General features: G+C 44.6%; 1 protein-coding gene across 1 annotated transcript in view; it reads right to left on the bottom strand.

The window, feature by feature from the left end:
* Positions 1-13,177, bottom strand: part of LOC142194142 (uncharacterized) — a 36,434-nt gene extending 23,257 nt beyond the window's left edge. The window contains exons 1-3 of the mRNA XM_075263157.1: positions 13,125-13,177; positions 7,273-7,386; positions 3,831-4,985 (exon numbers count right to left, since the gene is read on the bottom strand). Of these exons, the coding sequence (XP_075119258.1) occupies positions 3,831-4,985; positions 7,273-7,357 (1,240 nt within the window). The 5' untranslated portion in view covers positions 7,358-7,386; positions 13,125-13,177. The remainder of the gene's footprint in view (positions 1-3,830; positions 4,986-7,272; positions 7,387-13,124) is intronic.
* Between the last annotated feature and the right edge of the window lie 2,865 nt (positions 13,178-16,042).

The following is a 16,042-nucleotide window of genomic DNA, read 5'->3' on the forward strand; positions in this document are numbered from 1 at the left end:
GCTACACTTCGCTCCTTATCCTCTCTCTCCGCAATTAATAACATTAATCCCACCCCCTCTGTCTCTGCGGAGATTAGGCAATGTCAACTCCGATTGCAGGGCCTTCTGGCTTGCCAACAGGACTTAGCTTTTAAGCGTTTTCAGTGTCAGGCATAATACGTGCATAATAGTAGGGCTAGTGCCTTTTTAGCCAAAAAAATCAAACAGTCACGCCTTAAATCCCGTATTGCCTACCTTGTGGATGACTCGGGCACTAAAGTAATTGACCCCCGCCTCATTGCGGAACAGTTTCGCTTGTATTATAAGTCTCTATACAATCTTAGGGATGATCCCCAGACGTACCAGCCATCCAAGGAGGAAATAGATGGGTTTTTAGACTCTGTGGCCCTGCCCCGCCTTTCCCCTGTGCAATCTGTCTCCCTGGCCTCTCCTATCACCTTGCTTGAGGTTACGGAAGCTATAACCTCGCTGAAACCACTGAAGTCTCCTGGTGCTGACGGCTTCTCAGGGATCTATTACAAGAAATTTGCGGATATTTTATCCCCTCATCATTTAGCTGTGTACAGGAAAGTGGCGGAGGAACAATGCTTCCCGGTAGAAATGTTGTCGGCCACTATAGTGACCATCCCTAAACCTGGCAAATCTCCCACTGTCCCGGCTAATTTTAGACCGATTTCCCTTCTGAACACAGATATCAAATTGTACGCTAAAATCCTTGCTGAGCGGTTGCTTCTCCTTCTCCCCCAGTTAGTCATCCCCGATCAGGTGGGATTTGTATTTGGAAGGCAGGCTCCAGACGCCACACGGAGGTTTATAGACCTTATTCAAAAAGCCGAAAGAAATGGTACGCCTTCTTTGCTTCTGGCTTTAGATGCTGAGAAGGCCTTTGACAGGGTCCACTGGGATTACTTAGATAGCCTTTTAGATAAGTTTGGCATGGGCCCTGTCTTTAAATCTGCTATACTAGCTCTATACTCCCACCCGTCGGCTCGTGTGCTTTCCTCGGGCTTTTTATCTGAGCCCTTTCGGATCTCGAATGGAACCCGCCAGGGTTGCCCCCTTTCCCCCATTATTTTTGCATTAGTGATGGAACCCCTGGCGGAGTCCATTCGGACGGCGGAGAATATTGAAGGTATTACTGTGGGCCGCCAGCAACATAAAATTGGCTTATATGCTGACGATGTCATACTGGCCCTGACTTCCCCCGGCTCTTCCTTGAGTGCTGCTACGGACGTCCTAGGGAGATTTGTTAGAGTCTCTTATAAAGTAAATTCCTCTAAGTCCCAGATCTTGCCTGTTGTCATTTCTCCCTCATTGAAACGGGACCTTAGTTTTCAATTCCCCTATCAATGGAGTGATTCCCTCATAACTTACCTTGGCATCTCCCTGACGGCCCCTAGTTCTGAATTGTTCTCTGCCAATTATATCCCCCTTCTGACCAAGATTACTTCTCTCCTTGCCTCCTTCTCGCAACCGATGTTGTCTTGGGCTAGCAGAATCGCTATTGTCAAAATGATGGTGTTACCTCTAATTTTGTATATGTTTTGCACAGTTGCCATCCCCCTCCCTGACTCATACTTTACTAAATTACAGTCTATTCTATCCAAATTTATATGGGAGGGTAAGAGGTCCAGGGTTCGATTTAAAGCGATGACGCGGCCTTGGTCCCATGGGGGTGCGGGTGTCCTGGATGTTAGGAAATATTATATGGCGTCTATCCTTGAACAACTTAAGGTTGGGTGGGATGAGACTTCTAAATGGCGCTGGGCCGAAATTGAGGAAAGCCTACTGGACGCCCCGCTTATAAGCATTTTACGTTCTAAAGATTTGAGCCCTCCCACCACTCCCCTTCCCTTGCTGAGTATCAAGGCCTCCATGACTGCTTGGCGTTACTTTTTGTCATACACCTCCAGGGAAGACCTGGTTCCATTGTCGAAGTTACCCCTATTATATTTGACTTCTTTTCTCCCTCAACTGCGACTCCGTGGGTGGGTCTCTAGGGGCCTCTATAAAGTGGCCCATCTATATTCTGATGGCGGGTTTAAGTCGTTCTCTATGCTACAGGATGAGTTCCATCTCCCTAAAACGGACTTCTTTAAATATTTACAGTTGCATCATTTTTTGCAATCCTATGAGCCCTCTAGACTGACCTTTCCCAGACTGGCTTTGAAGCTGTGGAATAGGTCCTTGCCTGTTAGAGGTGGGTTGTCTGCGTTTTATGACTTTTTCTCTGTTCCCCCGGAGCGGGTCAAGCCTCTTCACCTGCTCCGTTGGGAAACAGATCTTGCCAGAATCATTCCTCTGTCGGACTGGTATGCTGCAGCCGGGTTTGTTAAACGTGTCTCTAGGGGGGCGTCTCATTGGGAAACGGCCTTGAAAATAAGGCTGCGGTGGTATAGGACCCCAACCCAATTGGCGCACATTGATTCTTCCTGTTCAAGACTCTGCTGGCGGGGATGCGGCCAAGTAGGTTCCTTCTTGCATTTGTGGTGGGATTGCCCTCCGATTCGAGCCTTCTGGACAGCGGTATTTCACTTCATGTCCACCATAGCCAGTTTTGATATAAGTCCTTCTCCTGGTCTTGCCCTATGCTTTTTAGATGCTGGTAGTTTTCCCTCGGAGATGCAGGTCGTTCTGGGGCAGATTGTGCTCGCAGCTCGGGCCATGATCGCTCGTCAGTGGAAGTCTGCTCTTTGCTTAACCATAACTGAATTACTCCACCATGTGGATTTAGCATGCACCTTGGAACGTATGTTGGCCAATAAAAATCATACTTACGCCAAATTTCGAGCCCAGTGGTCCCTTTGGATCTCATATATGAAGTCTAGTAAGGTAGCTCTTTCTCTGCGGCCTCAGGCTGACCCCATGGGGACCCCTTAGATCATTATCTATTTACTGTGCCGTTATCCCAGGTGGCTTCATTTTCTTATTTTTGCTGTATCCCGTGTTTCTTCAGTATTCTGCTCAGGTATGTTGTTTCTGTTATTGTTTGGTTTTCTTGTTCTCTTTTGTTTCTATCTTGTCTCTCTTATTCTTTCTTTTCCCTATTCCTTTCCTGTGCCTCTCTGGCTATGTTCCCTTCTTATCTCTCTTTCCGAGCTTCTGCCTCTCTTCGTTTTGCTTTGTGGTTCTTTTCCTCTTTTTTGTCCTCTCGTAGAATTGGTGTTTTTGTAGCGTTTGTGTACTTAGCCCTTTGGTCTTTGTTTATTTGGTTTTGTTTGTGACACCCCTGCACTTAGGTTGCAATCCGAAGTTCCAACCTTGTAATTTTCGTTCTACTGATTGGACCTCTACTGGTTTTTCTTATGTTTGTAACTGTTTTTTTACATTGTAAAATTTTTCTTTGTTTTCTCTTTTCAATAAAAATCATATTTAAAATAAAATATTTATGGACCAGGGGTGTCCGCCCCCGAGGAGGACAACAGTCTATATATATATCAGAGACCAGGCATATATATAACATATCCATGTGTGAATAAGGCCTTATAATTGCCTACTGTCTTTGCCAAAGAGGCAGCACCAAATATTCAAGACAAGGAATGACATCAGTGAATTTTATTTTATTAAAAATATTACTTCAGTGTATTTTTTTTCTGTTCCATCAATTTTACCCATAAAAATTAAGTGCCCATAGATTTTCGCTATTTCATGGAATTCTCCTGCACTTATGAATGCAGCAAAAACCAAGATGAGGATTCAGCTTCACGACTCAGAACAAACAAAGATTTTCACTTCTTCAGTAGATTTGTCAAAACCCTGTTAAGTACTGTGTGAATTCTCACGTTTCAGGAGAATGTATTTACTACTATAACGCTTCCCGCATTATGTACAAAAAAAATGCTTCTTCCGTATGTGAACTCTCTCATGTCTTACAAAATTGGACTTAGTGATAAAACTTTTTCCACATACCGAACATGAATATGGCTTCTCCCCTGTGTGAATTCTCTCATGATGAATAAGACTGGAACGTTTTGTAAAAGTTTTTCCACATTCTAAACATGAATATGGCCTCTCTCCTGTGTGAGTCTTTTCATGTTTAACAAGGATTGATTTCTGTGCAAAACATTTTCCACATTCTGAACATGAATATGGCTTCTCTCCTTTGTGAATTCTCTCATGAGTAGTAAGATCAATTTTCGTTGTATAAGATTTCCCGCATTCTGAACAAACGTGTGGCCGCTCTCCTGTGTGAATTTTTTGATGTTTAACAAGAACTGACTTCCGCTTAAAACATCTCAGACATTCTGGACATGAATACGGCCTCTCTCCGGTATGAATCTCCTCATGTTCACGAAGAACCGATTTCAACATAAAGCATTTCCCACATTCTGAACATGAATATGGCTTCTCTCCGGTGTGGCTTCTCTGATGTAGAACCAGATTTGATTTCTGTCTAAAACATTTGCCACATTCTACACATAAAAATGGCCTCTCCCCCGTGTGACTTCTATGATGTTGTTCGAGGGCTGATCTGCTGGGAAAGCATTTCCCACATTCTGAACAGCAATGTGGCCTCCCAACCCTGTGACGATTTCTGCAAGCAATGGCAGTTGACCTTTTTATAAAGTGTTTTCCACATTCATCACATTGATATTTTTTATCCCCTTCGTGATCTGCACTTGTGGTAACAATCGGAGACTGGTCAGGAGATGGGTCCCCGGGATCAGGGGGATTACGTGATAGATCTGTACTGTGAAGCCCTGGATTTACATCGAGAGTGAGGAGAACTTCTGAAGAACGCTGCAAGATATCCTTATCTTCTAGCTTAGAGTTTTTCACATCTTCATCTTCTACCTTACAGTTTATGACATCCTGATCTTCTACTTTGTAGGTTGAAGTATCTTCATCTTTTACTTTATACTTTACATCTTCGTCTTCTACCTTATAGATTGTGATTTCTTCTTCTTCCACTTTATAGTTTATAGCTTCATCTTCCACGTTATAATTTAGAGATAAATTTTCCTCAGAATTTTTACTGGAATTTTCTGTTAGGATTAAAAATGGATTACGTGATTTAAATCTTCGAAACACAAAGTTGAGAAGTTTACAATATTCCTTATTGCCTGGAAACACACATGTAATTTTTGATACAATTTTTTTGACCAAACTCAGAAGAGTATCCAGCACCAAGGAGAAGACCACCTTTTAGTTTTTGTATTCCTGGCTATAAATAAAACTGCCTCAGTGTTCAGAATTGACCTTCTTGCACTTACTTTTCTGACCAGCAGCCATCGCCCTGGTGTGTGCAGCGGTGCTGGGGGCAGTGGCGTAACTAGGAATGGCAGGGCCCCATGGCGAACATTTGACATGGCTCTCCCCCGACCGACGCCAAAGACTTGACGGACCCCCTCCTACGCATTCCTGCGCACTCTATTATGCCCCATAGTGGCCCCTGCATACAGTATTATACCCCATAGTGGCCCCTGCACACAGTATTATCCCCCATAGTGGCCCCTGCATACAGTATTATACCCCATAGTGGCCCCTGCACACAGTATTATCCCCCATAGTGGCCCCTGCATACAGTATTATCCCCCATAGTGGCCCCTGCATACAGTATTATACCCCATAGTGACCCCTGCACACAGTATTATACCCCATAGTGGCCCCTGCACACAGTATTATACCCCTTAGTGGCCCCTGCACACAGTATTATGTCCCATAGTGGCCCCTGCACACAGTATTATGCCCCACTGTGGACAGCCATAAACAATTATTATACTCTGGGTCTGAAAAGACCCCAGAGTATAATAATCGGAGACCCAGGGGGAGAAAAACATAAAAAAACACTGTTACTCACCTATCTCCCGGGTCTGCTGCAGTCCTCCGCTGTCGGCCTCTGCTGTAGTCCATCTTCAATGACATCAGACGTCACATGACCCGGGACGCAGGCCGGGTCATGAGAAGTCAGACCACTAGGCCTGAAGCCTGCCTGGATCGTGGAGAGGTAAGTAACAGTGTTTTTTATGTTTCTTACCTCTCCCGGGCCTCCGATCATTATACTTGGGGGTCTGAAAAGACCCCCGAGTATAATGATAGTGTTTGTGGGGCCCATGGTGTCACTTACCAATCCCGGCCCTGCCAGGATCGGTAAGTAAATAGAGCCCGTTTTGGCTGGAGTAACTCTAGCCGGTAACGGCCTATTAAGAAAAAAACACAGCGGTTGCAGCTGTCTCCGGGCCCCTAATGTCCCGGGCCCTGCGGCAGCTGCCTCTGCTGCTATGGTGGTAATTACGCCTCTGGCTGGGGCAAATCGTGAACAATGAGTGTGTCTGTTACGTGGCTGTTTTGTGGTGCTTGCTATGCTTACCAGCTAAACTCTGTCTGGGGCCGTGGCCTGGCATGTCAAGCCAATCAGTGCTCTGGTTCAGCATCAAGGGCTAAATTGACACTGACACTGAGTTAGTTCCTGTGATGGCTTCATGTGTCCTGGCTCCCTGGATGTCCTCAGTACTCACACTTTGGGCTTTGCTCACTGTCATAGTGATTAACCTGTTATGTACTTACTCTGGCCTGTAACCGCTTGCTTCCTGATTCGGCTATATCTGTTCCCTCCCGGACTTGACCCTGGCAATATCTACTGGCAGTTATTTACAATCTGGCTTTATCTGCACCTTCCTAATTTTCATTTCGTCTGGTTTGCTTACACTCTCTCTCTTCGTTCCATTGGTTTGCTGGCTAGATCTGCACCCTGCAAAGTCACACCTGTATTTTGCCACTTGACTTCACAGGCACAACCTGACTCCCTAGTAACCAAGTACACCCTGCCTTGCAACGGTCTCTGATGAATACCTAGGGGTTGCCTTAGACATTGTTATACCGAGTGCCGTTGGATTATATGTTGCTTGTGTTAGTTTGTTGCCTGTTGTTCTGACCACTGATCTCTAGTCCATATCATAACACTCAGAAACTGCATGTGTGAATCCTGCCTCATAAAGCTTTCTATGACACTTACACCTACAAATATCTGAAAAACATAACCTTGTCTGGTAATCGGCCCTGTCCTCTGCCATCACATTTGCCCCTTCAATACCAATTGGGCATCACTTTAATACAATCTACAGCTGACCTGTCATGTCTGATAACTCCCTCAGTTGCGTGCACTTTAAACAGCCGCCATAGCCATAGTGCTGAGTCCTATGGGGTTTTTATATTTGCACTAGCACCCCTATTCCACGTTGCCATGCATGCGGGGGCCTTAGTCTGTTTAGGTAGGTGGTACACGTCACAGTAACATCCACATGATGCCAAGACACAACATTCTGTCCTTACCTGGTAATGTGAGGGGTTGGTGGTCCTCCATCTTTATGTCCTTGTACAGATCCTTGTGTTCTTCTAAATACTCCCATTGCTCCATGGAGGAATGTCCTGACACCTTATAGGAACCTGACAACACAAAAATACCATCATCACCCAGACGACTCCAGTAGGGTTACTATGTAATTTCCGAGTATTCCCAGCAGGGTCACCTCTCCAGTCAGCAGCTCAGTGATCTTTTTGGTAAGGTCTAGGATCTTGTGCTCATGTATCAGTGATAAAGGTGGAGACTCAGTGATGGAGCTCTGGGTCCTGCCCCATTCTCCTGATTCATGTAGATGGCTGTTAGTACTGCCTTCTTTGCAAATAAATGACAGCTTGGGACTCTCCACCTTGGCACAAGCCATCAGTTCTCTGGAAGGTGCAGAGTCCACCAATTGCAAAGGGAGTGACTGCAGCAACAGCAACTTGGACAGAAGCACGTACAGCTTCTGCACTGTTGGATGATTTCACACCTACTGTTGTTTCTTAGATATAGATTCTCTGAACGATTGCTGATGCAATGACTGACTAGGAGAAGGAAGAGCAGAAGAATCCCGATCAGCAGATAATGGGAAAGACACGCAGCTTCCTTTGGCTGAGATGGTGGAGCCTTGACTGCCTGAAATGGGGTGTGTGCTACTGGGTGTTGCAATGGTTCCTGCAGCAGGCTGGACCACCACACTGGAGCCACGGCTCTCCCAAACCACTTTATGGTGACGCTGCATTTGTTGACACAGGGTTGTGGAGCCATCATTGGCGCCCTGGCCACGCTTCACTTTCTGCCCACGGATGCAACATATGGCCATGTTCACCTCCCCCAGCAGCTTAACAAAAAACTGCCACACCACCGAGTAGATGATTTTACCCCCAACACTCCACTCTAACTGACTGGTATGGCCACTGCCTCTGTGAACCCATACACCACTGCTTTCTAAGCAGGTGGGCTGCTGAAAAGTGGGTGGTCTACCCTGGGCATCCAAATATAGAAAGAAGATCCAGCACTTCCCGACGTCTTAAAAACTTCCAATCTTTATTTTCAATACATTAAAATTGAAACATGGCAACCATCATAGGGTGAAAAAAATATATGGCTACGCGTTTCGGGACACAGCTGGTCCCTTCCTCATGGCATACTACAATAATATTCAAACTTCCCTTATAAAGACACCCAACCTTAGAAACTCCTCCCATAAGAACAATTAACCCTTAAATATATATACATATTCCTCTTGTAAACATTACATATAATATATATATTCCATTACAATATCATACACCATACAAATATATTATAATGATCAGCCGTATTTCAACCATACTAGTGATTTTTTATCCCTTAGGGTCCCGAGCTCCTACCTATGTGCTTTTCCAACAAGCCATGGAGCGGGACCTCGGGACCCTAAGGGATTTTTTACAAAAAAAGAAAAACAATATGTCTAAAAGGGAATATGAAGCATTGACAAAATTACAGGAAAATAAAGACATAGTAATTAAAAAATCAGACAAAGATGGAAAGGTTGTGTTAATGAATAAATTGGATTACAGAGAAGCATGTTTGGGTATTCTAAAGGATGAAACAACTTATAGGCAGCTTGGTAGTAATCCTACAGACAGTTTTCAGGAGGTATTAACGGAATTAATTTTGAAGGGAGTAAGGTTAGGGATATTTTCAGAAAAACAATCTAAATATTTAATCCCACAATTCCCGATTTTACCAATATTTCACGGGCTTCCAAAAACCCATAAAAATTCAGCATTTCCTCCCCTTCGTCCAATAGTTGCAGGAATGGGTTCCATAAACGAAAATGTGTGCTCGTGGCTGGACAAGTTGTTACAGCCATTAGTAGCCCGGATCCCAGGCTATATCCGGGTTACAAAAATGTTTATTAAATGTTTTCAGTGACATGACATGGAAAGAGAGCTATACATGGATCACGAGCGACATACAATCTCTTTATTCTAATATACCTCATTCAGTGGCCCTGCAGGCGCTGTCGTTCCATCTTAAGAGGTATAGTAAATACACGGACACTTTGTGTGAGTATATATTAGAAATCACAGAATATCTACTAAGTCACAATTTTTTCCTTTTTGACAGACAGTTTTATTTACAGGTTAAAGGGGCCCCTATGGGGGCGCCCTTCTCACCATCGCTCGCGAATCTCACGCTGGCATGGTGGGAGGAGTTGTTTATTTTTACATCTATTAACCCTTTTTTTAACAGTGTGGTCTGGTACGGACGCTACATAGATGACATTCTCATTATATGGGATGGTCCTGTGGCGTCCGTACCAGACCTTACTTCATATTTCAATTCCAATCCTATAGGTTTGAAATTTATTTTTTCACAAGATTCTAATAAAATTTCATTTTTGGACGTATGTCTAATAGGCAATAAGGATACAAGTAGAATAGAAACCAGTCTATTCAGAAAGAGTACAATGGGTAATACACTTTTAAGGGCAGACAGCCATCACCCGAGCCATACAATAAAATCAGTCCCAGTGGGTGAGGTGATACGTACCAGAAGGGCTTGTTCCTCTGATGCAGAATATAAGGTTCAGTTGGAAATGACTTTGGATAGACTGCGTAGCAGAAAATACCCTGAATGGAGCTTACAAAGAGCAGTCAAAATTGTGAATGGAAAAACACGTGAATCACTTTTGCAGGAAAAACGGACAAAAGAGAGGAAGGAGTGTGAGGGAAAATTAATTTTTTCAATTCCATACAGTAATCAGTTTTCCGCAATTAAGAGAATTTTTTATAAAAATCTCCCGATTCTACAACAAGATCCAGTAACGAATGAGATTATTAATAAGGGGATCCAGGTAGTAGCTAGAAGGGGGAATTCTATGGGTAACAGACTATCACCTAGTTTGTATGTTCAGAATGAGATGACGTCTAATACTTGGCTTAATGTAAGGGGATTTTTTTGTTGCGGTATGAAACGCTGTAACATGTGCAGATATGTTAGAAAAACGGATAGTTTTAAAAGTGTAGACCAAAAGAAAACATATTGGATTAAAAAACATCTGAATTGTAATAGTCAATTTGTGGTGTATGTGGTGGAATGTACCAGTTGCAGACTCTCATATGTGGGGTGTACAATTAGGAACATAAAAACCCGTATATCTGAACACATAACAGACAGTACAAAAAATGAAGACAATATATCCAATTTATCTAGACACTTTTTAATGGAACATAATGGAAATACCAGCACACTGAAATTTTATGCTATCGAACAAATACCCAAATTAATTCGAGGTGGTAATAGAAGGAAAAAATTATTAGTAAGGGAAGCTTTTTGGATTTTGACACTTGGTACTAGATCTCCACTGGGACTAAACGTCCGTTCGGATTTGTCATATATTTATTAGGTAAATAAAATAATTACCCGTGAATAGGTTGGTTTATATGGTCTTAAAAATATAAAGGGTTTACATTAATAATGTTATATAAACTAAATATTATTGAATGGAAGTCTTTGACATGTTAATGGGATGAATTGGAATGTGTGATGTATTGGTCCGGTCATGTGATATATTGGTCCGGTCATGTGACCATATAACAGGTGATTATAAGAACTTCTGGTATACATACCTAGTGGTGTTGGGCTGTATATGTGAGTAGAAGCGATGGAATTTGGGAAGTCAGGTGATCCCGGAATGAGGTATTATGGGAGGTCACATGATCAGAGGGAATATCAATGTGGATAATGAAGGTAATAACATTTATTAAAAATTCTAATGGGTTTTACAGTTCATGGAATTTTTGGATTGATTGTGATTATGTGAGGAGTACTAACGATATTTAAGTTCATGTAATTCTGAGTGATGAATTCTATGACGGTATGTCTAGAAGAGATAGGAATCGCATAATGTGTATAGGACTTTAGTGGAAGGATATAAAACATATGGTCAATCACTAGTATGGTTGAAATACGGCTGATCATTATAATATATTTGTATGGTGTATGATATTGTAATGGAATATATATATTATATGTAATGTTTACAAGAGGAATATGTATATATATTTAAGGGTTAATTGTTCTTATGGGAGGAGTTTCCAAGGTTGGGTGTCTTTATAAGGGAAGTTTGAATATTATTGTAGTATGCCATGAGGAAGGGACCAGCTGTGTCCCGAAACGCGTAGCCATATATTTTTTTCACCCTATGATGGTTGCCATGTTTCAATTTTAATGTATTGAAAATAAAGATTGGAAGTTTTTAAGACGTCGGGAAGTGCTGGATCTTCTTTCTATATTTGGATATCTTACAGCCGGATGAGTCCACCAGCTTCCGTGCACACCGACACAGGACTTAAGGACATTGAGAGGGGTGAGCTGAAAATACTTAATTCCTTTTTTGTACCCTGGGCATGTTTGTCTCCCGACCTCCTACTGCTGCCACCCTGTTGACTCCGCCGCTGCCTCAGGCGAAAGCTAAGCCACCCTCTTCTCCCGAGGACAATGAAGTCCCTTTTGAACAAAATAGTGGAAAGAAACACCAAGCGGCAATATAGTGTAGTGATCATTCAAGCATTGGGAATAGTGAGGTAGTGTAAAGGTGGCCTCTTACATCACCGTGTTGTGATAAGTCACAACACCAATAGAGACTCATTAAAACCCTCAGTTTAAGTGGCAGCAGCTTCCCCTTCAACGCCAACCGCGGGTAGCGTTAACAATTATGCAAATAAGCTTCAAGGGACTAGACCAATCGGGTGAGGAGGACCTTGGGCGAAGCGCGCACAAATTACACAAATGTTCTGTGAATTCTTGAACACCATTTATTATGTAAATGTACTACGCGTTTCGTGCTTTCTGCCCTTTCTCAAGTGCAAACAACCTTAGCAACTCACTCCAATGGCTGACAACCAGTTCATTGTTTGCACTTGAGAAAGGGTAGAAAGCTTGAAAAGCGTAGTGTATTTACATAATAAAAGGTGTTGAAGAATTCACAGAACATTTGTGGAATTTGTGCGCACTTCACCCAAGGCCCTCCTCGCCTGATTGGTCTAGAGCCTTGAAAGTTATTTGCAGATGAAGTCCCTTTGTCACTTGGCTCCCAATTGTGATTGGTGACATCGTCATCCACTAACGTCTGCAAGTCACTGATGTCCTCAATAGTCTCTGAGCCAGGAGCCTGACCGCTCACAACACCGGCTCCCATGCCACTCTCCTCATCGATACTTGCCTGCCTACCGGAGGGAATGGCAGATGTCTCCTCCAGAACGTGGCTGGGCACTAGCTGTTTACTGTCCTGTAGTAGCTCATGCTCATTGTATAGTGGCTCTGAGCCCACAGCACAGAGGACTTCTTTGGCTGAGGGAACAGAAAAGGACAGAGGCAGGTTCAGGACTCCTGAGGGTAAAGGGCCTGCACCAAGGCCATGCCAACTAAGAGTTGTGTCTGACAAACCCACCGACTCTTGACCGTGGCGCCAGAGGGGTTAATGCCTCCGATCGGTCCAGGGACCGATCGGAGACAATAGCGCCGGTTGTCTACTGCTTAAAGCAGTAGACGACCAGCGGCTATGGCGGCCGCCCGGCTCCATAGTTACATACCTTACATGCATCGTACTATTACAGCGGATGTTGGGAAGGGGTTAAAGCGTCTCAAAATTATTGCCATATAAAGTGACACGTCAGTTTTGAAAAATGAGGCCTGGTCATTAAGGGGTTAATAAGCGGACAACCCCTTTAAGGTTTGCAGGGACATACGTTACCCAATGGGCAGGTTACGTAAGGGGTTAACCAGTCTTGCAGCGTATAGCTTATATACCGCACACAGTGAGAATAATAATAGTAAACCTTCCACTTACTGCAGCGATATCTCCGTCCAGTATTCGCTCTGTATTCCCTACACCACAATAGTTCTAGGACCTGTGATGATGTCACTGATCTGGGGGCGGTGTCACGGTCATGTGATTACTACATAAGAGGGCGGAGTTTAGCAGTGCAGTATATAACAGTGGCTAAAGGGGAGGATGTCAGCAGTAGGGGGAGACTCTTCAGTTGTCACTTGGCTGCTCTTTCAAGGGTTAAAAAAACACAAGTTGTCCTGCAAAAATCTATTGATGGAGATAAAAAAAGAAAAGTTCCGGCTTCCAAAGTTCAGAGATGGAAAACTAAAAGCTTTGTCCTGCCGAGGATCACGTTCACTATCCGAGGAAATCTTCATACCTCCCAACTTTTGAAGAACCGAAAGAGGGATAAAACATGCGGTGCACACAGTGCTTCGTGGCAAATTTAGCTCCACCCACTTTTATGTTGACTCCTCCCATCCTCATTCATTTTCCTTGTGCCCCCACACAGTATAATTCAACCACCGTCACCTGTAAATTATATGTCCCCCCTCCATCTCTCCCCCAGCTTCATATACACCCTTCATCTGCCCAGATAGACTGGAAGTTGTCCAAGGTGCCATTAAGGCTAGCAGTGAGGGACTCAAGACTCCTGAAATCTTTGATACGAGCCAGAAGTTCAGTGCTTGGGGGGGGTGTTTCCTGCTCCTCCAGTGCTTGGCAATAAGAGTTTTCGCAGCCATACAGAGATGCAGAAAGAGTCTGGAAGTCTTGCTACCTAGGTGTCTGGGAGGGAGGTTCAATAAATACAGGAGAGGATCTAGAGGGACCCCCTGCACGAAAAGAGTGTCCGTCAGGGCTTTCACCTCCTCTCAGAAACCCAGGACAAGAGAACAAGACCAAAAAATGTGAAATAATGTACCCACCGCAGCGTTGCAATGCCAGCACCTCGACGGCAGTGTAGGGTTCAAAGCATGAAGAAAAGCTGGAGTGGTACCAGTGCATCAAAAGTTTATATTGTGTTTCCCTAAAAGTAACACACTGGGACGACTTTTGAGCGCGAGACCAGACAATCTGCCACTGTTCCTGAGAGATGGGGATACCCAATGCCTCCGCCCATTTGGCCATATAATGATGCCGAATAGGAGAAGCAGTCATCTGAGAGATAAGAAGCTGGTACACGGAGGATATGAGGCCCCTCGTGGAAGTGCCGACATAGCCAATCTTTTCAAATGATGTAGGAAGAGAAATTCTGGTGGAGCCATGGAGAGAGCGAACAAAATCAACCACTTGAGAGTAGTGAAGCCACTCAGTCCGAGGAAGACCCGAGTTAGTCACTAAATAATCAAAGGGCCGGAGCTCTAGCGTCACGGGGTCAGTCATATCAGCAATCCGAAAGAGGCCTGCTTTGGACCACACTCGGACCATAGCGGAGGAAAGGCTGTCGGGAAGGAGGGGGTCGTATAGGACAGAGACCATGAAGGAACGCGGGGACGCCAGATAGAATTTAGCGTTACACGTAGACCATATAGAGCGGGTAAAGCGGATGGGGCCAAGTACGTAAGGGGAGGGAGGAGTGGGGGTAGAGCCAAACCACAGAAAAGCGTTAGGGTGCATGGGAGCCAGCCAAAGCTTTTCTATCTCCACCCACCTAGTGTATGCCTGAGCCGAGCCCAAAATGGGATACAGCGTAGGTGGGTCGCCCAGTAGTAGTGTAGAAGGTTCGGGATAGCCAAACCCCCAGCCCCCCTCCTGGACAGCATAACCAACCGAGGGATATGGTGTCGTTTGGCCTGCCATATGAATCTAAACATAGCTTTCTGTAAAACTCGAAGGTCATTTCGCGGAATCTCCACGGGGAGCGTCTTGAAGAAATATAATAATTTTGGGAGAAGGGTCATTTTAACTGCGGCAATCCTTCCCAGTAGGGAAATCGGCAGGGGTTGCCATTTGTCTAGGAGATCCTGTAGTTCGTGGAACAGCCGTGGGTAATTCGCCAAGTAAAGCGTGTGATAAGAGGGAGAAATCTGAATCCCAAGGTAACGGATGGAAGACATTCGCCACTGAAAGTTGAAATTTGAACGAAGAAGCGTGAGGTTGGCGTGCGAGATGTTGAGGGGGAGTGCCTCGGTTTTCGAAGGATTCACCTTATACCCGGAGAGGTCGCCATACGACTCGAGAAGACGTAAAAGATTGGGAAGAGTAAGGAGAACATCGTCAGCGAAAAGAGAGACTTTAAATTCACTATTCCGAACCCGTATTCCCTTTACATCAAGGTTGTGGCGGATCTTGGCCGCAAAGGGCTCTATGCATAGGGCGAAGATCAAGGAGGAGAGGGGACACCTCTGGCAGTTGCCGTTCTTGGTAAAAAAAAAAAAGAGGGGTAGGAGGCATGGGGAAAAGACCCCAGAGTATAATAATTGTTTATGGTTGTCCACAGTGGGGCATAATACTGAGTGCAGGGGCCACTATGGGTACAATACTGTGTGCAGGGGCCACTATGGGGCATAATACTGTGTGCAGGGGACACTATTGGACATAATACCGTGTGCAGGGGCCACTATGGGGGATAATACTGTGTGGAGGGGCCACTATGGGGCATAATACTGTGTGCAGGGGCCACTATGGGGCATAATACTGTGTGCAGGGGACACTATGGGATATAATACTGTGTGCAGGGGCCACTATGGGACATAATACCGTGTGCAGGGGCCACTATGGGACATAATACTGTGTGCAGGGGCCACTATGGGACATAATACTGTGTGCAGGGACCACTATGGGACATAATACTGTGTGCAGGGGTCACTATGGGGGATAATACTGTGTGCAGGGGCCAATATGGGACATAATACTGTGTGCAGGGGCCACTATGGGACATAATACTGTGTGCAGGGGCCACTATGGGGCATACTACTGTGTGCAGGGGCAACTAT

Source organism: Leptodactylus fuscus, chromosome 2, assembly GCF_031893055.1.
Source record: "Leptodactylus fuscus isolate aLepFus1 chromosome 2, aLepFus1.hap2, whole genome shotgun sequence".
In the NCBI taxonomy this organism is placed as follows: domain Eukaryota; kingdom Metazoa; phylum Chordata; class Amphibia; order Anura; family Leptodactylidae; genus Leptodactylus; species Leptodactylus fuscus.